Source organism: Amphibalanus amphitrite, unplaced genomic scaffold (genome assembly GCF_019059575.1).
Source record: "Amphibalanus amphitrite isolate SeventyFive unplaced genomic scaffold, NRLGWU_Aamphi_draft 002215F_arrow, whole genome shotgun sequence".
Taxonomy (NCBI): Eukaryota; Metazoa; Arthropoda; class Thecostraca; order Balanomorpha; family Balanidae; genus Amphibalanus; species Amphibalanus amphitrite.
Window position 1 is genome coordinate 19,560 of NW_024883705.1, and position 27,774 is coordinate 47,333.

At 49.1% G+C, this 27,774-nt stretch overlaps 1 protein-coding gene and 1 pseudogene across 1 annotated transcript; one reads left to right on the forward strand and one right to left on the reverse strand.

Moving 5' to 3' along the window:
• Positions 1-740: 740 nt before the first annotated feature.
• On the forward strand, positions 741-20,122 carry LOC122376632 (annotated as a pseudogene).
• On the reverse strand, positions 19,729-27,774 carry LOC122376633 (probable caffeoyl-CoA O-methyltransferase 2). Its single transcript, XM_043356519.1, has 3 exons — positions 27,430-27,774; positions 21,705-21,867; positions 19,729-21,462 (listed from the first exon to the last, which is right to left on the reverse strand). The coding sequence occupies exons 1-3, from the start codon at positions 27,657-27,659 to the stop codon at positions 21,172-21,174; spliced, it is 684 nt and encodes a 227-aa protein (XP_043212454.1). The 5' UTR covers positions 27,660-27,774; the 3' UTR covers positions 19,729-21,171.

Sequence of the window (27,774 nt, forward strand, 5' to 3'; positions counted from 1 at the left end):
TGTCACCCCTCACTACAAACACTTAAACGGTCCTTACATAACATTCGTATAATATTAGTACTGTATGGTATAACATTTACAGTGCAACATATCTCACTTTTTAGCTAAAAACCCTTAAAATATCATTTTTGCGCTATAACTTTAACAATATGCAATTTTTGTCAGCCTTAACTTTTTTGCTGGCGTCAGCTTAGCTGCCACGCTGTAAGGACAAACAGTTGAGCATTTTATTGTGAATAATTTAGCCGGAAACGGGGTGGCCGGGCTTCCCCCGCGCCCGGGCTTCCCCCGGCTTCCCCTACACCAACAGCGCGATTGCGCATATAAATTCGAGCTACATGCTTTGTCAGTGAGCACGAAATTTGAATCGCCTGTTTGCCACAAAACATTACTGAATAAGTATTAACTATTGACTGAATAGTGAAAACCGCTTAGCTTGACTGCTCGACCTTTTTCGGCCACACATTACGTGACCGAACCGTTCCTTTTCAACACGACGTTCCTTCGTCATCCCCTGACCTGCTCAGTCTATGTCCCATGCAGTCGCCGATGGCAGCCAGATGATGTCATTGTCATATCATACATACGGGCATGAGCGGGCCCGGGACCATCGTCTCACCCCTCGCCCCCCCCCCCCTCCCCCCGGCCGGCCGACCTGGGAGCGCCCCTGCGCCCGCGACGGCCGCCGTGGGGCTGGGGGGTGCGAGCGAGCGAGTCCGCTCGCCCGGCCCGCCACGAGCAGGCGCGCAGTGGCGTGCCAGCAGTCGGAGTGGAGGGTTGTGGGCGCGTGGTGTTGCACTGGCGCGTATTGGCGCGCATTCGCTCGTGCTTTGGGTTGTGAATAAGAAGGTGCTAAACTGTGAAGCTATCCCGTGGATGGGCGCGAGCGAGACCTGTTTGATATCCGTGGATCGTCTAGTGACGCTCAGAGGATTGCTGAAGGTGAGTGCCAGGGGTTTGAATCGCAGTGCCTCTGAAGCGCAGTGCCTCTGAATCGCAGTGCTTCTGAATCGCTGTGCTTCTGAATCGCAGTGCTTCTGCATTGCCATGAACAGCAGAATGAAAAGGAAGCATTTGACGTCTGAAAGATGTGCGTATTATCCCTGCCACCTTCAAATTCACATAGAGAAGATCGAGGCGGAGGGACTAATGTAAGGTAACGCCCGCGGCCCGCTTGCGCTGCACTGGGGCTCAGACATACCTACAGCTCATAGCTCATTGCCAGTGTGTCACTTGTCCTTGTGTCGAAACTGGCTCAGTTTGGTTCGAGCGGGATCCCGCACCCTTGGGAACTTGTATAATGCTGATGTTTGTCACGGCTAGTCTGAGAGACCGCGCTCGCCGGGGTCAAGATGCCGCGGCCGTGACCTTCGGCCGGTCACGAGTTGGCTGGAGTGGCGAGTGAAAGTCGGAGACAACTTATGAATGGACGGGGTCAGGGGTGGATACCCGCCCACGCAGATCTCGAATATAGCGCAATGCGTCAGCAAAACGGCGTTCGGTTGTCCACTTCAGCATCTTCATATATCTGTGTATCGTCTGTTATTTTATTATTTTTTTTTTACTATTGCTGAAGTGTCAACCTAGGCCGGCTCTGCCTTGGGCCGGCTCAGGTCCAAATTATCAATGCCTCCTTTGGCGGTATTTCACACTCGTCGCTTGCTGCGGTGCATAGCAAGCGCCGGCCGCTGGCCTCCGTGCGGTGTTTGTATTCACTACCGGCTCGTTCTGGCCGCGACTGAAGGCGACAGTGGCCTTCAGCCGTCGCTGTTCTCTGTCCATACACGCTCCCCTGCACCCTCAGATAGCCGCCCCATAATTTAGCGGCAATTGTTTGGGACACACCTAACCGATGCCGATATATGGGTGCAATTCAAAAAGGAACACTTACGTTATTGATGCACAGAAAATGCGCAAATAAGACGGCAATAATGTGTCGCTTTATGAAAGCTAGTTACACACTAGGTCATACTCGTACTCGTGTAATTGATTCGTTTTCCCAATAATCCAGTCACTTGATATGCGAGACGATGCTGTGCAAACGCGTACGTCGTCTTCTGTACAGCGATTCATCGTTGCGTTTTGCACGGTAGGCATTTGGCGGTAAATGTAGGGATGAATATGACCTCCCGAGTGCGTTGGTGCGTTCCTGACGGCTCCGACGATCGAAAGGAAGTGTTGTTGCTCCAATAAAACCTCATCGGCCAGCCAAAAGGCACGTTTTCTTCTGTTTGGTGCATTGCGAGTACCCATGGGATGTGTTCTGTGCACTGGTGGGTCCAAACGAGGGGGTGAGTCGGGGCACTTCTCCCTCCCGTAATGTACGAAATTGGCGAAAGCTTATCGTGTTCATCGCCTAAGAAAAGTGCATAAATTCTTATTTACAAGGTGTTGCACAGAAACAAACACGCAAATCAATTAAAACGTTTTTAGAAACGTGTAGGAGAGTCTTACGGGCGAGCATGTTCTCTTCCGCAGTACGGATTCCCCGGCACTCGGCTGTATATGGGTACTTATAGGTATGTCGTAACGTTAGTTCAGGTGCAAGTTGTAACTTATTTTTGTGCGTTAAAGATCTGGCATTGGCGCTGATCCCTTCTGACCTTTATAAAGTATATAACTATCTTATTATCGGGGAGGTTTTCCCAGCGCCTGCATAGTGACCTGCAGTGTTGTGTCCGACATATTATCGCAACCAGCCGCGCTCCTTCCTGACCAGTTTCTATAGCAGGTACCGGCAGGATTCCACCCATACCTCTGACATTTGGTTTTGCTGCTGTCGACAGAACTTGTTTGCTGAAGATTGTTAGCCCCACCAACATAAAAACTCGGCACCGTGCTAGTGGTGGCCTGACTCAATAACCTGACACTACTCAGCATCGGTGTTTTTTTTCTTCTTCTCGAAATGTCTGACTCCGATCATCCGATGCTGGTGAGATCGGAGAACACTCTGCATCAGCACGGATCAGCAGACTGGCTCAGCGGCCAGCGCTGATTGCTGAGGCTGAGTGATAACTACGTCAGCGACTCAGCATGCCATGCCGCGTTCGGCCGTTCTTGTGTGGCACGGTCGGTAGGATGTGAACAGAGTGGGCTCCACCGCTTACACCCGCGGTCGAAGGGGCAAACACGACCGCCAGTAACCCGGGTCGTTCACCCAGTGACGGGTCCTGAAGAATGTGACCCAGTTTCACCCGCGGCACTCGTGGCACGCAGAACGGCTGAGCGGACTGGTCATGGGGGTATCGGGTGCGATCAGACCACTTCCCTCAGGGCTTTGAAGAAATAGTATTACACCTCAATCAGCTCTATCCTCCATTTTGTACACGTCTATCCCTCGCAGCCCAATTAGCCCAACGTATGGGCCTCTCAATATGATCCCCCCCCCCGCTAGACCCGGACCCAAATGTCGGTGGCCAGTGATGGGCGGTGCAGCTGGTGATACTCGATTGGCCGGTTCCTTTTCTTTATTTACCTACTTGGCGGTATTGTTACGGCGACAGTTGGTCGTATGGTCATTGGTCAGTGGACCTCTTGGTTTCGCGGTGAACGGGTCGTCGTTGGTATGGCTCCGTCGATATGGTGCACTCTTAAGGCCTGGCTACACTATGCATTTTCTTCGTGCGTTTTTTGCGTGTTTGCGTGTTTTGCGTGATATCGTTCTAGAAAAAAGAACGATATTACGTTTTTGTGATGTTTTTCACCTTAAATTTTAGTTACATAAGAGTTATATTAGCTTTTGTATATAACCAAAGTAAAAATTATATTGTTTATAACTTTTTTCCTAGAACGATATTACGCAAAACACGCAAACCTGCAAAAACGCACGCAGAAAACGCATAGTGTAGCCAGGCCTTTAGTGCTATTAGTACCTACAAGGTGGGAATATCATAATGTCGCAATCTCTATATGTTGAACAGTGAACTTCCTCTGTGCGAGAAGGCTTCCTTGGGAAAAGACTCAGACTTGTCGATTTCCGACCGTTAAAATCACCGCCTACACTCACCATATCTTTATTTTCTCTCTTACAGGTCCGATTCTCGTCAAGCTGGTGTCGAGATGTTCAACAAGCTCCCGAAATCGCAGCCTATCACCATCGAGTTCAATGACCTCTCCTATACGGTGCCTGCGCCCATGCAAAAGGGCAAGGTCAAGAAAGGTGAGTGGCAGATAATGACCCAGTACCTGATGGTTAGGTAATTACTAATTATCGTTAATCGCCCTTTTTAATCCTTTTTAATCATCCTTATAGTTTTTTTTAAGAAGTCAATGTAAAACCGTCGTGTACTTTTTTTATTATTAAAAAAATGCGAATGCGAATACGAATGAGTACGTACCAAAATACTCGGCTGGTAACGCATACAAAAATAAAGAAACCGGTTACAGGGGAGAGGGGGCTCTGCATAGCCGGAGTCCCCTCACGTTTTTCTGCCAGATTGCATCAATGTAAACCACTAGAGCTTGCCGGTCTTAGCCTAATCCAGCTGACTGACCTGACCTGACCGATGACCCGTTTCAGATCGTCTGACAATCTTAGACGGCGTTACGGGTGTGTTTCGGCCCGGTCAGCTCACTGCCATCATGGGGCCATCGGGAGCGGGCAAATCAACACTTCTCAACGTGCTCGCTGGCTACAAGTGAGTGGGAGGTCGGTGGGAGACTGGCTGTAGAAACTTGTGGGAGATAAGCTTTAGCTGAGGATGAGTATCTTACATAATGCATTGCCATGAAGGTGAGCCATGAAGTCTCTGGCGTGGTCTGTGTTTGAAGCGTGATTAAAAACGAATAGTCGGTTTGTGTAGTCTGCAGTCATGTCTTTTCAAACTTCCCTTCAAAAGTCTTTACTTTCTCCGCATCTTCCTAAAATATGGAAGTTTTATTGTTCATTCCACCTGTAAAGAAGCATGACCCCAGCTGACAGGGCGTATCCAGTAGGTATAGGTATTACCTGTGCTTTATGCTTGCATAGGCTACACGATTCTGCAGCAGATGTGTGCCACGCGCGGGCCCCATCGCGACCCACCTGGCCACTTTATCTTGCAACACTCCCTTACAGCTGCTACAACGCCCGACAGGCGTCTGTGAGGCTCGCGAATCACTCTCCCTTTCCTCTTCGGACACAGAGCTCAGATTACGACACTGAACCGGTAATACGCTTATTGGCCGTTGTCAGCTATTCCTATGTGTATGACGCAATCGTTTCGGGTATCTTCCAAACTGCTGCAAATATTTGCATACTATCCGTGCGTGGCCGGTTTTTGCATATTTCATGCTTATAGCCCGCCTTGTCTTCTCAAAGTTTTCTAATCGAGCGACAGTCTGTAAGCTATAGTGCGAGTACCTAAAGTTTGGCGATATGTGGATGTGTGAAACGGTGACCTTTGTGACCGTCTGTGGAGCTATCTTACAGTCACTGGGCACGATATGTGTGGCGATCAGTGGTGGTCCCATGTCGTTAAGTACCGTCTGCCAATGGGACTGGTGCTATCACATTAGATGGATATTTGTCGCCAATTAGCGCAACCTTGAACTTGTCACATGGGCTAATCGGTCAGAGAGGGTGGTGGGGGATTCAGTTTGGGTGATTTAGGAGAGTGCAGACATTGAGTTGGGAAAGGTTGCCGGCCCTCAAGTGGCTCTTCTAATGCAGCCACTAGTTCATATGGCATTTTATCGTTTTTGTCTGCTCAGTATAGCTGACTTGGCCTGTGTATACGTTACGTTTCCTCTATATTTATAATGTATCGTCGGTAATTAGTGCTATCATGTATAGTCTGGGATCCACAACAACCTAAAGGCCGCTCACGCTGATATGGTTCTCAATACCAGCCAATGCATTCCTGTTTCCCAAATGTCATACCATACCTATGGACTTCAAAGCCACATATGCGTCGATGGTCATCACGTTTTGATAATATCCGGCTGTAGAATGCAGGCGGATATGACCGCAGCTCCGTGAAAGTTGTTGCCGTGGTATAACAGTGAATACCCAACTGTTTAACTCGTGAAGACCGTGACCACGGCCTCATGACTGGTTTTTCGTCAAGGAGCAGGAACATCACTGCTCCTTGAGAGCTGTGATGCTCCTGGTTACCAGTCTGTCTTTGTGTTTAAAGGGACTATCCCACCTTTAACATGGGGTTTGAGTTGAGATAGCCAAGTTTGCGGCGAGGTTCAGAAACCACTATCTATCTAGGTTGCAACCCCCGCGGCCTCTTGGTGTTGAAGAAATTCGTTCCCTTCATTTGAAAATGGGCCTTGCGCAAGGCCCTATCTTCAACATGGAGCGACCGTTAGTGTGACGTCACCTCGTTTAGTCATTCTGATTTAAATGGGTTGTTCGTTGAAAAACCGCTTAAAACTTGGTCTGAACTTTGTTGTGGTGCCTACAGAGTAAAAAGAATCAGCTTTATGACAGTAATGTGGCCTGGGGAAGGAGGTAATTTTGGGCTGTGACGTCACATATTTGAAAGTTTGTGTTTGGAATATGGGAAGCCTAAGATGTTAAATGAAAAATAAATGCCAGAACCGTGTTCCTGGTCATCCAATCTATAAAGTCGGGCACAATTTAACTGGTTTTAACAACATTTTAGAAGGTGGGATAGTTCCTTTAATATGAATAGCGACCCTTCAGTCTCCAGAGTGGAAAACAGGGTAGGGGAACGGTACCAGTGTCTGTTACGAGGCTGGCTGAAGCTGTCGTAACGGCCCCCCCCCCCCTCCACCCCCACCTCCCTGTCGGCTGGCTTAGACGGTTGGGACAGAATGGCTCGATTTCCCTGGCGATTGACAAGAGAAAGTTGACGAGGGTGATTTCACAAGATGTGCTAGATGTTATATAAATCTCAATCCGATGGAACTCCTGAGTTTCTCTTTTCCTTTGTGATGGTCTTTTCGTGAATTTTAAGCCTTATCAATGAACATGGAACAGCTGAACCTTGCCTGTCTTTTCGCTCTGACCTTAGTTTTGACTTCTTAGCGCTGTCCCCTGACCTGACCTGACCTCTGACCTGACCTGACCTGACCTGACCTCCTCCTGCGCAGGGTCCGGGACGTCAAGGGCGACATCCTGGTGAACGGCACCGCCAGGAGTCTGCAGACGTTCCGCAAGATCCAGGCGTACATCATGCAGGACGACTTCCTGCTGCCCTACCTCAGTGTCGACGAGGCCATGATGGCAGCGGCCAACCTGAAGCTGGGGAGGGGGTTCAGCCACCAGAGTCGGCGTCAGGTGGTGAGTGGCGGAGGGGGGGGGGGGTACGGGCTCGTCAGACTGTGGATCACAGAATGAGGACTAAGGAACGACAGGCGTCCTTCTGTTCCATCGATGTTCCTTTTACAGACACCGGTTATGAATTGGTATTGCGACATAAAAACAGGTTTACTTCTATCAAAAACAGGTTTGCTGTCGGTATTTGCAGTCGTGTAAAGCAGAACGTTTTTAGTAACAAGACGGAAGTTTACGTTCGATAGCGTCATTATTCCGTCATTTTTCCTTGAGGAGGCGGTAATTCACGTTATGCCAACGATCGCATGTATGTCGTCCTAATTCCCCTCGGAATGCTCCCGCTTGCACCGGCAACTCATTTTATCCCGCTAAGTATGTGACATACAGACGGGTATTGGCCGGATAGAGTGCCCAGCTCAGACCGGTTTGTCAGGTGTCGCCTTCACTGACAAGTCAGATGATAAAGGCGTCTTACCATCGCATCCATGGATCTCAAACCGGTTTCCTGAATCTGGATTTGGAATTGGGTGAATGGCGGTCGCCGACTTTTTTTAGAAACAATGGCCTACAGTGGACGTCCCAAGTTGAGATGTCTATACTCTATAAGGCGAGAATAATTTGTGATGTTTTTTTTCGAAGGCCGTTTAGTCAACTTTTCCGCATTCGCCGATGTTTTTCAATATATCATTTATATTATAATGTCAATTGTCGATGCCCGATATTCTAGCTTTTATCAGCAGCCAGAAGCCACTTTTACTTCACGTTCAATTAATAACAATATACGAAAAGAAAGTGTTAAAGTAAAATGATTATGGCAATTCAGGTGGAATTGGTTATTCTTGAGCTCGCTAGAATGAGAAGTAATTTTGGAATTGGAGACCATAGCTTACATTCGAGGCTTGTTCGGAACGCATCGCTAGTGACGGCTCTGTGACTATTGACCTTGATGCGCATGCTGCCATATTTCCTGCCATATCACCCTCTTATCGCCTCAGAGTGGAGTCGCACTTTAACTACAAGGTGACGACACATAATAGCCCTTATGACAGCCTGTCAGCGATGGGTAGGTAGATAAGCCTCGGTGGGTCTTGGATTGCTCTCCGAATCACGTGCTTTTTATCAGGGGGCGATAATCTATTGCAATGAAGTTATCACGAGAAATAAGAGACATAACGTGCCGCTGTTCAGACCATTAGCGTTGTATTGCGTGAACTTGAAGCTATCGGTAAAGCTTATCTAATCCTTGATAATTGCCAGTAAAAATAGATCAATTAAATATTGCTAATTGAGGTGAGCAGGCTTGGTAAGTCCATTAACGCAATGCAGTGAGAAATGGCCGTCTCAAATTTGTAATGTTTATTCATGTTTTTTTTTTCGCGTCTACCTGCAGTTGAAGAACAGGCCTGGGGGACCGCCTGAGTACCTGAGTGTATAGCCTTTGCGATAAGGTTTCTGTCTATTTCTGCTCCACCCACCACAGTCTTCCGCCCGGGAGGTCAGACGCGGCGTGTGGCTTCCGCGCAGCGCTGTTGTCAGGCCGCCCCTCCCCCTCCCCTCCCACTGGGGGGGGGGGGGGTTGGTGGATCGATCGCACGCCACCATCCGGCAGAGCCTCTCCTGGTGACCTTGTCCTCCAGCGCGCGAGGGCGGGTCTCGCTTCGTTTTTGCGTGTCGCCCGGACTCCTTTTTTGCGTGTTTTTTTCATTTTCGTATCTTACCGCGAATCAAATTAAAGGACATCGAACTGTCGCAATCGACCGTCGGTCCTTAAGACTGTTTAAGAGCACCATCATACGAGTTTTATGGGCGTGGATCTTTACAATCACGTCCGTGTCTTTATTGACAGATGCATGAATAAATGTCTTTATGTTACGTCCGTGCAGTAGCGGCGGAACACCTTCAATTAAGGGGGGAGGGGGGGGGGGCACTGCCGACTTTTGGTCCCATTCTTTCCATGCAACGCCCATAGGGCTTATGTTAAAACGGCAAGGGGCACAGTGCCCCGGTGCCCCCCTCCCCCCGTTCCGCCGCCTATGCGTCCACGGCTATATTAGACAAATACCATTGTTAGCAATGCTGGTTGCCAAACTCGTCTGTTGTGTTGCCAGGTGGATGACGTTCTGGAGACGCTGGGTCTGTCGTCGTGCCGCAACACCCAGTGTCTGCGGCTCTCCGGTGGTCAGAGGAAGCGACTCTCCATCGCACTGGAGTTGCTCAATAATCCGCCCGTCATGTTCTTCGATGAACCGACTAGGTGTGTGGGGTGGTGAGCCGGGAATAAGGGATGAGGGTTAGAAAACAGGTCAATGATATCGGGGTACCATGTGAGGTAAGAGAGGACTGGAGTTTACAAATGTCGAAGCAGTGTGTATGATGAGCCTAATATTCATGCCGGAGCCAGGATGCATGGGGATGTATCTGTTTTTAGTTCTGTTGTGCTACCATGCAGCGGGAAAAGTGATCTCGAGATTGCTTGGTATCACAAGTATTTTATACCTATTCCAACCTTTGCCTACCTTTAAATTGTCGCTTACCCGTGACGGAAGAGCTCAAATGGTCGAACCGTTGTTTGAAGTTGGAATTCTTGGTCTGCAACGAGTCTGGCAGGACTGGAATCTGTAGGTCAACCCAGTTCACGGCGTCGCCAGACCGCACAGGACCCGTCCAGATGGCTCATGATTACACTAGCCTCCACGATTTCCCATGTCAGTAATCTCATGTGAATCGTTTGTTTACGGATGGTTTGGTCTGTCCCTACGATTCACGGATTTTGGAAAAGTGCCGCCCGTCCATTTCACTACATCTTCGCACGCTCTTATTCCATCATTCAGACGAGCAAAGTGCGACACTTACGCGTATGATTGGTAACCTCAGCTATCATTAGCTGGGATAATGATTGCCCAACTGTCTGGGAGTTCTGTTATGGGAGTCCGGCTCCAGACTTTCTCGTCCTCGACCGGCCGGGCGCTCGGCGATCACGCGTAGCTGATATTAGACGACAAACATCGGCGGCGGGCGACCTTTGCGCCTCGGTTGCGCAGTCGCAGTTAGGTCGGGTGCTGATGCAAACGATTCATCGCTTTTGCGGCTGTTTTTATTCTGCAAAAGGCCACGATCTTATTGTTCTCGTTAACTGTCTGTTTTTTTTTTTTTTGTTCTGTGTGTGTGTGTTTGTTTTTTCGGTAAGCAGCCGAACATTTTAGTAACAGACATTTTGCGTCTTAATTGTCGAATTATGTTTCTTGCTTTAACAAACTAGTGCTTTATGCGCATACACGAAGTGTTTTTTTAGTATATATCCCTCGTCTCCTACCCCTCTCTGACGTCTCGGCCGTCCGTCTCCCCAGCGGTCTGGACTCCAACTCGTGCTCCTCGTGCGTGGCGCGCTACTGAAGACCCTGAGGGCGGCCGGACCATCATCTGCACCATCCACCAGCCGTCCAGCCGGCTGTTCCAGCAGTTCGACCAGCTCTACATCCTGGCCAGTGGCAGCTGCATCTACCGCGGCACACGGGCCAACCTGGTGCCGGCGCTGGCCGCAGCCGGACTCCAGTGCCCCGGCTTCCACAACCCGGCAGACTTCGGTACGTGGAGGGAGGAACGGGATCTGGCTGGACCTAAACGGCGGCAAATAATCCTGACCGGACATTTTATCGCGTTGGCCCATAAAAAAATCAAACGTATAAGCAACTAGGACGACGTTGCGTTCACACATTTTGATCATTGTCATTTACTAGTGGTATCTCGGTATCTACATTGCTTGCAAGACATATCAACTTATCCATAACATTTCGTTATCAATTAAAGGGACCCTCCCACCTTCAAAAAAGTTAATGAATTGGCATGAAAGTGATGTCGCTCGGTTCAGAAAGAGCGAAAATGAATATCTACCAAATTTCATCGAAAAATATTCACCGGTTTTAAAGATATTAGACTTTTACTTTTGTTTACTTTTTGGGGTCTCCGCTGTTCCCAGGGACTTCATTTGAAAGTGCGGCACTTGTTGCGCGCAAAGCAGCATATACCACCGCGTGCTACAAAACGTTTTAGTCAAACATTTTAAAATCGTTAGATATCTGCGCTGACGTCACACATTCAGAGGGGTATACCTATGCATTAGCCCCTCTGAATCAAAATGCTGCAATTTTGAAATTCAATATTTCCGAGTTAAGGCATTTCTCGATGTTGTGAGTGCCGAAACCGGTAATTGTGAGCCAGGGACCCATTTTGGCTATCTCAACTCAAATCTAATGTTAAGGTGGGAGGGTCCCTTTAAACACTGATGACTATTCAGACCCGGATCCTGGCAGCGATGTTTGCGTTATGACGAAATGAGCAGACAGCCGGGACAGTCCAGTGCCTCACTCACACATACAACCACTGACAGCATGTGTCAACCGTTTGGACCGGACTCCGGCTGGGTAAATGTTAGTGTTACGAGCGATTCTGCTATAGCTGACCTAACCGCATCCTGGTATCTCTGATTTCCTTTTATTATTCGCTCTAGTTTCTTTGTTATATCTTGATATATTTCTCTCCTTCCCTGCCTTTCCATTCCTTTCTGATTTTCTATTGCTCGGTCTCTCTCTCTCTCTCTCTCCTCTCTCTCTCTCTCTCTCTCTCTCTCTCTCTTCTCTCTCTCTCTCCTCTCTCTCTCTCTCTCTCCTCTCTCCTCTCCTCTCTCTCTCTATCTCTCTCTTCTCTCTCTCTCTCTCTCTCCTCTCTCTCTCTATCTCTCCTCTCTCTCTCTCTTTTCTCTCTCCTCTCTATCTCTCTCTCTCTCTCCTCTCTCTATATCTCTCTCTCTCTCTCTTCTCTCTCTCTCTCTCTCTCTCTCTCGCTCTTTCTTTTCGCTCCGGGTTTCTCATATGCTGGCCATTTTAGAGTGGTTTCAGCAGTGCGCCGGGTTGTCGCTCAGCCAGATCTGGAATGGTTTTCGGTACGGTCATTGGACTTTGACACGGCCTATCTCGCGCCGTCGAAGTTGGTGGTTTGCTGATGCGTTTCAAGTTTTTGCGTCGATCTGTCGGCCAGCGACAACCAGCCTTTGTCTGTCTGTGTGTATGTGGAGTTTTGATCGCATTTGACATCTGTGAGTGTCATGATTTCAGAGAAAACTTATGAACTATAAGCATATTGAATGATGCCTGTTAAAACGTAAATTATGAATATGCAAAGAGATAGAAGATTTGCACCGGGAATCGGTTCCATATTTCCTTATTCCATTGATCAGGCTCTTTAGTCAGGCTTAAGTGTTATGTGTATTTTACGCATAATTTGCCGTTGCTTTATCAGATTTTAAACTCCGTCGTTTGCCGCCTGGCAGCGTTTTTTTTTCTCTACAATTTCCCGTCTGCCTTCACCACTCATGCCACTCTGTCGGTCTCCACGCGGTATCGTGGTACCCACATCGGCTGGGGCCATGGCCACCGACCACCGACCAACGCCCAATTTAGCCGATCCCGCACCTCCCTCCCTCCCCACGACTAGGTGTTGGTACAGGTGCTGCGCCGGTCGCTGAGGGACTTGGGGAGGGGCGGGGAGACCCAATTGTTCGTTGGTGGCCCGGCGGCGGGGGTAAGGTCACGAACCCAAAGGCTTTAACGTGTTGCTCGAGGTCATGGGCAATAGTGTCGAGTTTGAAAAATACTGACGAACTGAAAATTATTTTCTCTTTATCCCTAAATCACACATTGTATTGAAGGAAGGAGCTTTGGTGCGCTGCTTTGACCATTGTCGGTATTTTTGTGATTGAGGCGTTACGACTTATGATCATTGTCGGTAAATTTTTGCTCTGATACGGTGCCATGATAATGTCGGTAATTTTTTTTTCAGTGACTGCGGCTGCTATTTTGATCATTTGTCGGCGGGTCTGTTCCAGTGATGGAGGCGGCCAGCGGCGAGTATGGGGAGTGGACGGACCGGCTGGTGGCAGCCAGTAAGAACGGCCGCTGCCTGACCTGGGAGAAGGTCACTGACCCGCCGAGGTCACCGAGTCGACCCAGGCTGACCAGCACTGCCACACAGTCGGTGAGTGCGCTCCACCGGCTGGCTTCCGCCGCCCGCAGTCCGTTTATAGCAACGCGACTCACCAATCACTAGCACCACAGTTGCATGGGTGTATTGTTTGGGGATCGATGTTTAGTCTGGAAATGGCTGTTGTAATGGTTATTCTGCTGCTGGTAGTACGGGGTCAGGCAGCCTGCGATGCCTTGTGAATTGTGATGGCTTGTGATGGCCCTGCGATAGTTTTTCTAGTCAACACTTGCTTTGTGTGGATTTACCCACTTCACGTATAAGCACTTCATTGATATGGCTAGCAAGTATGCGCAGTTTGATTGTGCATAACCCGGCTGTGCTATATTTCATTGCACAATACCTAGGCGTGAGGCCATGAGCGATCTGCTCTCCTAGCTGATTGCTTACCTGAAACATTTGCACTCTTTCAGATGAGACCGATTTTGCAGTCGGGAAGATGAACGGCCACGCCACTCCGCCTTCCAAAAACAGCACTCACCAGCTCCAGAACGGCTCGGCGCAGGGGAAAAAACGGCGTGCAGCGAAACGGTCACCTACCCACCGAGTCGCCCAGCGCCCACCCACCTAACGGCGAGTGTCCACACCGGCCGAGCCGCCGCCCTACGAGCCTGCCGCGGGGGCGCAGCTGAACGGCGCGTCGCTGCCTGCGCCGGTGCGCCGGTGTCGTCTCAGGACGGTGACGGTGGTGAGGTGGGCTGTACGAGCCTGCTGCTGCGTCACAAACACCCGGCGCCGATGTCTGAGCTGTGTCAGAGACTGGACGAGGATGTGGGCGGTCAGAGGCTGTACCAGCGGCTGGACTCTGGCAGGGAGCTCTACCGCACGTCCACAGTCACCCAGTTCATGGTGCTGCTGAAGAGGACCTGCAGTCCATCGTGCGAGATAGGGTGAGTGGGACCTCTGCACTCTGCGGGCAGGAGCAGTCCTCGAACCTCCGTCATAAGGAGATTCCGCATCACACGTCAGTTTCGATGTGCATTTGTAAAGGCTAATGAATAACTGGAATGAATGTGCCCCCCCCCCCCCATATCCTCCAAAGTTTCTTTAACAAGCAGGTCTTTGTCACTGAGATCCCGAAAGAGAGACTAGCAAATTACAAACGCATTTTATACCGTGTTTTTATGTTTTTCAGATGCTGACCATGGCCCGCCTGGTGTCTCACATATTGTTCGGCGTTCTCATCGGGAGCCTGTACTTCGACATCGGAAACGAAGCCAAAGACGTGTACAACAACGCTGCTCAGCTGTTCTTTGCGCTCATGTTCGTCCTGTTCAGCGCACTCATGCCCACCATTCTTACCTGTAAGTGTCCCGTCATCAACGTTCTCACTTCGGTGTTTTGTGAGCGTGTAATTATCTCGTATATTATTCCATCATTATTGCCTGTGAGTGTCCGGTGCTCGCCGTTATCATCTGTAAATGTTCTGTGCCCAACATTGTTATCACCGGGTGTCACGATCTATCTCCACGATCTCTTAATCTCTCCTGAATCCATAGCATGTCTTGTCTGAAAAGTTTTCACGTCGGGCTCTTGTGTCGTGTGATAGGGAGAACGCAAGGCCGGATGTACCGGAAAACGAGCAGACGTATGACGTGCCCATTCTTTGTGTGTTTCAGTTCCCTGTGAAATGGCTGTGTTTAGGAAGGAATACCTGAACTGCTGGTACTCCATGAAGTCGTACTACATCGCCAAAACGCTAGCCGACCTCCCATTCCAGGTATCATGGATATGATAAAAAGAAAAAGAAAGTGAAACTAGTTATTCAAGATCGTCCGCTCAGTCGGTTCTCTTCATGGCTGGTATTGCCTTCACGGCTGGGTAAATTATTTATGAAATCATCATTTAATCTTATCCTAATTTTTATGTTTCCCTTGTGTAATTTGCTAGCACCATTCGAATTGCCATGTAATACGAACGACTGCACTTCACAGCTCTTGACATGACGCTGTCTGTTTCCGTTTTCAGATAGTGTTTCCGTTGATATATGACGTCATCGTCTACTACATGACGTCACAGCCGAACGAGCTGGACCGGTTCCTGATGTTCTGTCTGATGACTGTGCTGACGTCACTGGTGGCTCAGAGCGTCGGCCTGGTCATAGGTGCCTGCTGCGACATCCAGGTACCCAGCCCTACGGGGGTGTTCGTTTGGAGTCTTTGACTGAGCTGAAATTATAGCACCTTCCCTCTTGTCAACTCCCAACCTGACAACCCGTATCTCATTCCTTCGCTTCTTTCATGGAAGCAACGTAATTCGTAGAGTGATTAAATTCGATCCAATGTGCTGCGATATATGAATATTTGCGAATCCAATGAACTTTTTTTTTTCTCTTTACATATATGGAGGGTCTGTTTCTGCTGCTGCTCTCCCCTTCCCCGCCCCTCTGCACGGCACCTTTTCCACCATCCGTCAGTTGCTCAACTCGCCCGGACGTCAATCAGAATCAGAATCAGAATCAGAATATATTTCATAACGAATCCATCGAATATGGTTTTTCATCGTCACACGTCAAAGGTTGAAAACATACGAGGTAAAATACATTCAGGCCAATACAATACACCGCGATACTTGATCAGGTCAGCCATACAGTTCTCTGAGTAGGTAGCGTCTCAGGGTTGATTTGAAGTGGCGAGTGTTTGTGTCGAATGGCAGCTGGTTGTACTGCTGGACAGCACCGTAGCTGAGACGCCTGCGACCCGACTCAGAGTGTATCCTCGGTAGCGTGCGCTGAGAGGAGCCTCTCGTCTGATACACGTGGTCTCTACTGGGGCCGATGCACATAGCGATGCATTCGGGACTACCGGTCGTGATGGCAGCATGGGTGAGACACAGTCGGTGATACATGACAAGGCCACGCGCGTCTAACCAGTTCAGGTCACGGAGAACGTCCGCTACATGGTCGTGTTTACGCCGGCCGCTAACCACTCTGGCACCAAAGTTTCAGAATCAGTTTCGCATTTAGGCAAAATGCCACCTCCTTCGACCTCAATTGAAGGTAACATGCCCAGCGACCGACGCGGTTCTCACCTTGAGGAATTTCTCCGGACTCCGGAAGTGGCAGTAGGGCTGCGAGCAGTGCATGTCGATTACCTTCAATTGAAGTTTCAGAATCAACCTTACCCTGGCCGGCTGCAGCCACCCCAAACGCAGAGGTCATCGACCTCTGCGGGTCTGGCCTTGGCCGCCGGCCAATCCGCTCTCGCCCGTGCCCCACTGCCCCCGGGGAGGGGGGAGAGGGGGTCGAACCGCACGCGAATACCGGGGTCGCGTTGGTTTTGATCTAGTACGCGGAAAGGCTGCTCGTTTGGGCGTAGTGCATTCAGCCATGTTGCTTTGATGGTTTCGGTTGTGATGTTTTCTCGAATCTTCTGAATCGTAAGTTTTATGTTGTTTGTTATCCAAACAAATTAAACGATAAAATTCCATGAAATAGCAATAATGTTGTCTCAGAAAATCCAATTGATTCCAAGTCTCCTGTTCAAAAGTGACGCCCGTGTATCTTTCTCTGTTCGTTTCAGCTGGCGGTGTTCCTGGGACCGGTGACGATGATCCCCATCATCCTCTTCTCCGGCTTCTTCCTCACGCTGAACGCCATCCCCGTCTACCTATCGTGGATCTCGTACCTCTCCTACGCGCGCTACAGCTTCGAGGGCCTCATGCTGGCCGTCTACGGCAACGGCCGGGGCGACATGCACTGCTCGCAGCCCTACTGCCACTTCCGGAGTCCGGAGAAATTCCTCAAAGTGAGAACCGCGTCGGTCGCTGGGCATGTTACCTTCAACTGAGGTCGACAGAGGTGGCATTTTGCCCAGTTTGACTTCGGTTTAGTGTGGCCAGAATACGAATTAAGATTTTTCCGGTTGCTTTTAACGACATTAAAGTATGCCGTTAATTGTAGCATAATAACTCGGTCGGCTTCAAGACCACGGTAGCCTGATTCTGAACTTCGTTTGTCTTGCCTTCAGCTTACCGCCTTCAGTCTCTGAAATACATAGCTGCTCCCAGTCTCGTGCATCTGACTCCCCCCCCCCCCTCCGCCCTGCAGGAGATGGACATGCTGGACTCGTCCTACTGGGTGGATGTCGCCGTGCTGGCCGGTATGACGGTCGGACTGCGACTGCTGGGCTACTTCGTCCTTCGCTGGAAGCTGAGAATGGAACGCTGAGGCGGCTCCTGCGAGCTTCACCGTGATGTACCGTGAGGGTGAAACTATGGCAAGTCAGTACGGCATCATATTGGTCGGCTGGATCTTTGGTTCTTGTCTTGGCTTCAGTTGGGGGGTGAAGAGGTAAGGTTTTCGGTTATTACTGGTGTCAGAAGTGGATTTAGTTGTTTTCTGTGCGTGTTTGTACGCAGCTGGATGTCTCACTGCCGAGAAGAGAGGACGTGGGCAGGGGTGGGGTAGGGCTCTGGAGGCTGGGACCACTTATTACATGGCTACGGAGTAGCCTTACTCATAATAGGGAATGCGGTTAGAACGATATGCTGGCTTTATTGGATGCATGCGGAGCTTCGGACCGTGAACTGCAAGGATACCTATCTATTTTGTGCTGCCTTAGCGAGAAGAACTTATGACCAATGTTAGCAGAACATATGACAAAGTTGAGCATGAATATATCGTAGTTTAGGAATTCATGCAACGAAGAACGTGAAGTGAGAAAACAAACTGTGAATGTTGGTGCTGTATACCGGCAAGATGTGCTCAACGGCTGGCCTTGCCTATGGCGTCATGTGCTGTGAAGCGTGACGGTGTTCGCCGGGTAGGTGTGGCTTCACTTGGCAGCATTGATCCGCTTGCCGTTACCAGATGGGAGTTTGTGCCATATATCTTGCGATGTGACTATACCTTGTGGAATTAGATATTTTTATATGGTTGTCCTTTCTCGTACCAGTTGTGGTGTTGCGATATTTGTGAACGTGTTATTATACTGTGCGTCGATTACAACGTAATCTAGCGGCATGATCGGGAGTCGTTATCAGAGCGTGCAAATGTTGGGGTGGTTCATGTAATTTCTTCTGATAGGATTCCGTGGTCAACTCAAGGAATATGTGTGCTTACGGCTTATCAACTTTTGAAACGTGTCCCTTGCAGAATGCGGTGGAATTCCCGAATTTAATCAGCTCACTTTACTCACTCATTCACTCTCTGGTTGTCAACTTAGCAACTGTTTTCATTAAAAATGCACGTTTAATCAAATCGGCAAATTAAATCGAAACACTTTTGCTCACTTTGAAGTCTACTAGTTCTGTGTCCACCTGTACCTCGTCTTCTTATTTCGTATTCGTACCCTGTCTATCTGTTTCATTCACTCTCGGTTTTCCGCGGCAAAGAGTTACTGGGAGTGCCGCTGGCGCCACCTGTGCTCTGTTCCACGACCGCTGACCGAGGCGGCGGCACTGTCCGTCTCGAGGGTGGTTGTGTCGAACTGTGTCAACAACACATTCGACTTGGATAGGTAGCGACTTGCCACACTGCTCTATTGAAAACTTGTACGGTTGTTCGTTGCCATTGCGGTTGCCTATTGCCACCAAACTAGGCCGCACCGCCACCGGCCCACATCGATTAGTTTTACATACCTACCACTGCTGTGATATCGCCACTGTACCAGTAGTCCAGTAGTCTAGCCGCTGTGCCGGCGATTTCGGTGCTCTAGCCTAAAGATAGTTCAATGTGGCAACTGTTGACGCAAGCCGCCCCTCGTTAGGGGCCTGCGGATCGCGCACTGCGTGCGCTTGTTTGGATCCCGTTCACGTTACGGCGATTGTTGATAAATATCAGCTGGTACAACATTGAGTCCCGGAGTTGTTCTCGGCCCGCCAGTCAGCGCCCTATGTCATTTCCTGTTCGTGCTACGTTGTTGCTGAAAATAATTCCTCGTCAGTCGTGTCGTCGTTGTTGAAGAGAAGGATAATATGCTCATATATTATAAGCTAGACTGGCGATTACTGTGTATTTTGAAAGTCTCAATCAGTACGAATACGGGGCTCAGTCGTGCTTCAAAACTGAACCATTATATAAGATGCCCTCAACTTCGTATAAAGAAACAATGTTTTGATAATATACAATGGTTGATGCCCTATATGTTTGTTATCATCGTCAACAAGTTAAGGCATCGTGACTTTAGATGCCTTGGCGACACAACCCATCTCTCGGCGTCGGCGATCTGATCTCGTCGCCACCTTAGCGTCGTTTACCTGCAGATAACTGCCAGAAGAGTGAGATAATAATGTGTATGTACTATGGGGTCATTGTTTTTAGAAGTGCGGACGGCTTCTACGACTTCGAATGACTGTGCGATCTCTGAAGGGCGTCACGAAGAAAAAATCGATAACCTCGGCACTCAACTGTCTGTAAACCCTGTCACCGGCCGGTAGAACCTGAGGTTATCTCATGGCACCAACCAAAGAGCTCCAAAGCTATTCTGCAAACTACAGCGCCCTCCGCATGAAAAAGACAAGTATGTAACGGTAGGCGTACATTGTACAACGCCCGGAGGTATATTTATTAACAGATTGGCAGTTGAGTGGTATATGCCTCAGTTCCATGCACATGTTGGTCCCTTTGAGAGCAATTCAAGACATTGTGATCTCGATTCGCTTGTTATGACTCGTGATATGTAAAATTAACCGAATACGTTTAGTTTGTTCAGCCCTCGACGACCCTTGCTGAGTCAGTCTCACCCGTTTTGCCCAACAGGCTAGTGCCTAACTTCGTCAGTCACTCGTCGTCACTCAGTCACTCGTCAGTCACTCGTCAGTCGTCGGTCGTCACTCGTCTATATGCTGTGTTAGAATTCCCATTGTCACAACTGTAAAAGTTGTTCTGGCAGCAAATGAGCTCATGAATATTGATCTGAGAACAAATTGAAACCATTTTTCGTTACTGGTGCTTTCTGATGGAAATGAAATAAAAATATAGGTCAGTTTACCTCGCACTTGCCACAAGACCAGTGCGAGTTAAAGGTAGTGTGCCACCTTTGAAAGATTTCCCGTTTTATTTTTCCTAGGATAAGAAGCTTCTGTTTTTACCTAATATCGCAAAAAAAATCAAAAATGGGCCTGGAATAGTGCCTTTTTCGCCTAAAAGTTTATCGGTTTTTAGATATGTATAACAACTGTAGTGGGCTCACCTGCAAACAGGCGTCGGGCAACAATCGCGAATGCGGCGCACTTGTGACAATAAGCAAAGGTCATTATAGTGTTACGACCATACGACGTACGGGAATGAGTTATCAGCTGTCTAATCGTAGACAACACAATGTCGAGCCTTAAACTGTAAGCCTGTATTGGTATTGTTTCTTAAATTTGGCTGTCGAACATTAATTTGTGGTTTGAAATATGATTTTATGTAAAATAATTGATATGAAACAGCCGTCTCTTAAGTTATGACCCCATTACACCACACGCAAGTGGCAGAAATGACAATGATCAGCTGACGCATTTTGCTTGGCCGAAGTCAGAGCGCGCGGCCCGACGCACCACGCGTATTTGGAAATTCCGACCTCGACGAGCATCAGAAGCCACCTAACAGGCGTGTTCGAAACCGCAGGAGATGATGATGAACGGGTTTATCGAAACTTGATTGGATGAGCCTATCGGTAATAGCGATTTTAGTGTGTGCATTTATTGTTCATAGTGGTGTGAAATGTGGTTGGGGTACGACCGACAACCCGTCGGGGCGAATTTCGCACTGGGGTACTCAAAATTTGAAGAATTTAAGACGTTTCCATAAGTTTTGAAGGTATGGATAAGTTCTAAAAATCCGGTTCTCCTTATCCGGGTCATTAACTCCATATGGTCCAAGAAAGCTGGCACACTACCTTTAAGTAACCACTCCGACACCAGCGCCGCCGGACGACTGGCGACACGTCCCAGCTATCGACCCTAACTGGGTGACAGCTCTCTCACTGGACTTTGCGGCACAGCAGCAGGCCGTCTCCACAGTTGAGCAGACTGGCGTGCACCCGGCTATCGGAGGCCGCCTTCTCGTTCAGCTGGTGGATGGCGCGTGAGTTGGCGTCCATCTCTGCCTCCGGCTTGAGCACCCCGCCGTGGTAGAGGGCGTTGTCGACGGCGATGATGCCCCCGACACGCAGCAGGCGCAGGCACGCCTCGTAGTAGGCCGGATAGCTCTGCTTGTCGGCGTCAATGAAGGCGAAGTCGAATGTGCCGGACTCGCCAGCGGCTATCAACGCCTGTAAGATGGGACGAAGAGGTGGGGGAGGGTGAGCTTATTTATTTATAATTTAAGATGAAACCGTAGAATATTTTGGGAAAAGGACTGACTGAAACCGTGCTTCTATAAGAGGAGTATTATTGAGCGAGTGATTAAAAGTTTCAGGCTGCTCTCAATTTATAAAGGTTATTTCGTTAGGATTTTTCATGAAAAAAAAAACAAAGACCTGCAACGGACACCTATTGCCCACACCGAGCGCACCTCGAGCGTCTCCAGAGCGGGTGCCAGTCGGACGTCGATCTTGTCGGCCACCCCGGCGTCGGCCCAGACCTGGTAGGCGTTGTACTTCTTCAGCCACTCGTCGGTGACGTCGCAGGCGATCACCTTGCCGTCGGCGGGCAGCGCCAGTGCGGCCGACAGCGCGCTGCAGGGGGGATGGCGACAGTGAAACGCACGTGAGCGTCAGACACAGACGGGCGTTCAAATAGAGGAGCGCCGTCAATGGCTGGTCAATGGCATGTTTGTCTCCAAGGGAAATGTAAACGTCCTTGTCATGCACTCAACAGTCAACCAACTGGTAGCTTGTGGGGAGTCCTATACGGTCATAGACAGTCGTATACCCAAAAGTAACACGGTCATCCCTCTAACACCCGTCACAGACAGTTCAAGGTCACGCGCTACGTCGGCAAGGCCATGCTCGCTTGTACAGTCACCAGCAGTTGCTACCCATCACCCCCGGACGGCGGGGGAGCAAGCTACCACCGCCCCTGCGAGACTAGCGCCGCCATGCGCCAAGAAGTGGAAACACCACGTGACTGAGGCCACGTGAGGGCAGGGTCACGTGATGGAGGGGCGGAGCATAGTAGCTTTTGCACCCGACACTAACTGAAATGCGGCGCTGTGATTGGGGGCCTTAGCATGAATGAAGCCCCGGCGCCAGAATCAGCCGTTCGCCTTATATGGAAAGTGAGCCTTGGCGTTTCACTGTTCTGCATTGGTTTGAGAGCCACGGCACCATTCGAATTGTGAGCCCCTGTGAACGGGTCACCGCCCGAGGCACTGAGGCGACGGCTGTGCCGGGCAAAGTCTAGCCTGGTGGGAGAGGTGGGCCAGGGAAAGTGCGATCGAGCAGCCACTGGGACGTGGATTGGTATTATCCAACCGCGACAAACGATGTCAGCAGCCTCTTCTCGTGTCATGCTAGACAGACAACGTGGGCAGTGCCCAATCAAAAGCTCCTAAACGATCCAGTTAAGAAGTTGGCGAGGTAGCCAGACCAAATAAAAAGTTTTTAATTCGATTTTGGTTGACAAATGACATACAAGCCCGCTGTGATGGACCACAAAAGGAGCTGAACAGCTCATACAACTTCTAAAAAGCTCAACGGTTTAAAAATTCAAAAGTTAAATGTTAAAATTCAGCCTGCATGTTTAAACTCTGGTCCGGCGCTGGCAGGAAGCTTATATTGCCACTTGCAATTCCACTACGTTGTAATATAACCAATAGTTCTGTGAGAGCAGCAACTGAAAGCCCGTTGAGGGGGGGGGGTGGCGCGAAATGGCCCCCTCTCTCCTTTTCAGTCGATATCTCCTAAAGTATAGCAAATGTCGCCACCAAACTTTCAAGACCCCTCCGGGCATCATTTTTACACCTTGTGACCAAATTTTTCCAGAGCTCCTATGAAAGGTTAGTCACAAATGACGTCAGAGGGATGTCATGTTCTGTCATTTTTGACCCAATAAAAGGTTTAGCAGGAAGAGCTGTCACGCTTACAGTTTTGAAGATAACGAAAAAATATTCGAAATCAAAAAGATGTAAAATAAACAGCGCTACCAAACTGCTAACTCTTATTTCCAAACAAAAATTGATTTTGACCATCAAAACTATAGAAATAAATACCCCGAAAATACCTACAACTTTCAAAATTAAAACTGAAATACCTATATGCTATAGAACTATCTGCTCTAGATATGCCAAACTTAAACTCGTTAGCTCCATTTTTAGCAAAGTTATGGCAAAAAAAAACTACTCAAAATTTATTACGTAAAATTTTTCAAATTCAATTTTTAGCCGTCACAGAACACACAGAGCAAGCCAAAGACCACCATGGGATTTTCTGTGATGAGCTGCATCGAATAGATACCCCTTTTATGCAAAATATCAACTTTCAAATTTGACCTTCTTTGACCTGACCTTGACCTGACCTCCACCAGAATGTAATCTAAAATGGCCCCAATCGCCGTCTAGCCCACACCATTGAATTCTAAATGTAAAATTGGCCATAAAACATGTATCACACGACCCTAGCATAGTTGGGTTCATTTTGTAACCCTTAGTGACCTGACCTCTGTGAACTGACCTGGCATCAATGACCTCTTTAGGCAACATATGTATTAGACAACCAGCGCTCCATCGATGTTTTTCGATTACATGCCTTTTATTCGATGTGTTAACTGACTGTAACGCATTCCTTAGACTAAATCGGTGAAAAATGCGACCTTTGACCTGACTTGTGACGTCATGGGTTGCAACTAGATCAAAAAAACCTGGTAGCAAGGCAAGGTAGCCCCTGGTGGGGCTATCGAACGCTCTTTGAATGTTCAAAATCGGTCGGTAACTTTCCGAGATCTCAGGTGGAAGGCGAAACGGCTGCACCACCCGATCAGGTGGTAGGGTCTGCCAATAGCCCAAGGGGCGCGGATTATTTATTCACTCATACAGTGTCATTTATTTTGAGAACATCTTTCCATGACATGGTCCCCTCGTAATAGAACGAGATGAGGAGACTAGAGTGTTTTCACGCCTCCTTATGCACGGCTCTAAGTGTCATTGAGCTATCAACTGTCAGCGGTTTTCCTACAATGAAGTTCTTAGTTCTTACTGAATCCAATTTTATTTCAAACGATTGTCACTGTGCTAGGTTTTTTTCTTATACGTTTATGAAAAAGCGCTGAAGAAGTCTTTGATAGATGAAACCGGTCCGCTTATTCTTTTTCTAATTGTTTTTTGAATATATTCGTAGACTACTGGCTCTTTACTACTGAAATTTGAGAATGTTTGGTATTACTTTGACCCGAACGATGTGCAGCTGAATTTTCCCTGTTAAATGATTATGGACAGCTCGCGAAATTAACTTCAACCTAAACTACCGACAAGCAGAAGAAAATCCGCTACAAGCCTACCCCAATCCTCTCACCTTATTCAACCGTTGAAACGTTAAAGGCATTTGTTCAGTCCGAGTCGCTATGTCGACCACCCGCGCCGTGCTGGGGGGGGGGGCGTTTTGCACCCTTCCCCCTCAGGTTTTTCGCGAATATCTAAAAAAAAAAAACGGCGACGGTCAGGTCACCGTAACGTCAAGTGACCTTACCTCAGAAAAAAATAGAAAGCTCACTGTAGCTACACCGACTGAGCGGACTTTAAAACTTTCAGTAATTGCTTAGGGTAATAGTGTGTATAAAATGGATACCTCGGATTTTGTATGTCTGTGACCTAAGGTCACGTCAATTTTGCGACTGCTCCATTAGGTATAAGTCAATGGGAGAAAATTGAAATGCGCCTCTTTTGGACGAATTTCGTTCTACACCCACTCTAGCATCGGTCCATGGACCATGACACACTGAATCGGAAAATTGCACCTGTGACCCCAGTGTGTGCCCCTGAGGTCATTTTAGGACATAAAAGGTCTTCAGCAGTTTTTTACTTTTGACAGAGACGTGCTAGAGCGGTGAAAACACCGTTGATCCGAGGTCAAATTTGAGGTCAATCAGAGCGGTGCCCTCTGGGGGCTAAACCGTTGATCTGAGGTCAAATTTGAGGACATGTTGGCGAAACAGCGTTAAAAGAGCTATCGAATGCGCCTTTCTGCGGCGCTGTAGCTCTATTGGTTCCCGAGTTAGCCGTCGGGTGTTCAAAATCGTTGAAATCAACAAAATTTGACCTTAGATGAATCCTGGTGACCTGACCTTTGCCCTGACCTTAAAATGACCGAGTGTTTTCCTCCTTAATTTTGACGCTCTTTCGATTGCCACTTACCGCGTGTCGCTACGTGGCCCAGGAGCCGAGTTAGACGGAGGGACGTGAAACACCCCCCCCCCCCCCCCCAGCACTCGACGTAAAGTTCATGCCACCAACACGGCGCGGGTTAATTATTATGCTAGCTAGCTCCTGTTGTAAGCTGTGGAGTCGTGGACCTGATCTTGAATGAACTGGGCCTAACATTTTCATAGCAAACGTAAAAAAATGTTTAATAGGTTGTGCAAAAAATAACATCTCTTTTATGAAACATTTGCGAAACCTTCAACATCATCCCCAGACCCCATTAGTGCCGAGCTCCCAACGACGACCATGAAAGCGTCCCCATCCCGTCATAGGCGGCGGAACGGGAAGGGCACCCCGTTCCCCGTACCCCCCTTTGATTTTTGCATTTCAACATTAGCCCTATGAGCGTTGCATGAAAATAATAGGACCAAAAGTTGGCAGTGCCCCCCCCCCCCCCCCCCCTACTTGAAGGTGTTCCGTCGCTACTGCATCCCGTCAACGTGGGTTTATCATAAGGATGCTAAGATTTAATTTCCAATCCGAAGCTGTAATGATGAAAAGCAAATTTACGTTTCACATGTGAAACAAGCTGACACAACTAAATATTTCCTCTCTCGCTCCCTCTGACTGATTTACCCATTGCCCTCTATCTCATTTTACCCTCTCTGGTTTTCCTCTTCTGTCTCTCTTTTCTCTCCTCCCGTCCTTATCCCTTCCCTCAAGTCTTTCTTAGCTCTCTCTCTCTCTCTCTCTCTCTCTCTCTCTCTCTCTCTCTCTCTCTCTCTCTCTCTCTCTCTCTCTCTCTCTCTCTCTCTCTCTCTCTCTCTCTCTCTCTCTCTCTCTCTCTCTCTCTCTCTCTCTCGCTCGCCATCTCTCTCTTGCTCTCTCTCTCGCTTTCGCTCTCTCTCGCTCTCCCTCTCGCTCGCCATCTCTCTCTTGCTCTCTCTCTCGCTTTCGCTCTCTCTCGCTCTCCCTCTCTCCCTCCATCTCTCTCTCTCTTTCTCTCTCTCTCTCTCCCTCTCTCTCTCTCTCTCGCTCTCTCTCGCCATCTCTCTCTCTTTCTCTCTCTCGCTCTCTCTCTCTTTCGCTCTCCCTCTCTCCCTCTATCTCTCTCTCTCTCTCTCCCTCTCTCTTTCTCTCTCCCTCTCTCTCCCTCTCTCTCCTCTCTTTCTCTCTCTCTCTCTCTCCCTCTCTCTTTCCTCACAATATTCTCGACTGTCACAGCGCTGTAGGGCTTGTTTCCAGACACGTCCAGGCGCTCTCCACTGCGCAGGCCCCAGCCCACACGGCCCAACCGCTCAAACACCCTCCGGCGGATGACCTCTGACCTCGGCGACCTGACCCCAGCCGACCGATCGCGTCCCCCTCCACGCCTCCGCCCCGCTTCCCCCACTACAGCTGCGTAGTAATTGTAGCGTGTGCAAAGGTCACGTGACATTATTTACTTCTGCGGCTTGTTCGGCTGACAAGAGATGGCACTAGTGGTCTGTGGATCAGAGGCGGGGCTAGGTTCTACGACTTCTTGGGGCACACTTTAGGGCAGAAAAGAGGTTTTTTGGCTCTCCATCCCAAAATGCTTCGAATATACAAAAACAAGTTAGATATTCGAGACTCGGAGGACCAAACAGATCGTTTGACGTATCTTGCGCGACTGAGAATTGATCAGTCTTCAAACTACTGAACAAAAACGAGGTGATTAGTAGCAAGTGCTGGTTGACTGTACGCGGATGGGCGTACTCGTGTGTTACGATATGCATCGAAAGACAAAGTTTACTGTCCCGGCTACACCTTCTGACCGGTCTACATTTAGCCACATTCAGCTAATACCGCTGTAAGTGCACTGGATGCCTGCAGCCCCCACTGAATCCTCTATCCATCCATATGGCCTCTGGGTGTCTTCTGTCCACATGTTACACTCGCACACCGCTGCACCCCGAACACCTACCTGTAACCAGTGAATACACCGATATCGAGTGTTTTCTTGGCCCCCAGCGTGCCCAGCAGCAGCCGCAGGAAGTTGAGCTCGTCCGAGGCGCCTAGCATCCTGCCCATGGGGTCCTGCAGGCTGTCGGCTCGCAGACGGGCCATGTGCGGGTTCAGTGGCGTCATGTGCTCGAACAGGTACTTTTGCAGCGCTCCCGCCGTCGCGTCGTGCTCCTTGCTGATCTGAGACATGGCTGTGGCGGCTGGAGGGCGGATTAACACACGGAGAGACGGTAGTCGCTAGTGGGATGGGTCGGAGCGCGGTGTCGGCACGCTCCCACACGCCACAGTGAGGGAGGCGGGCCGG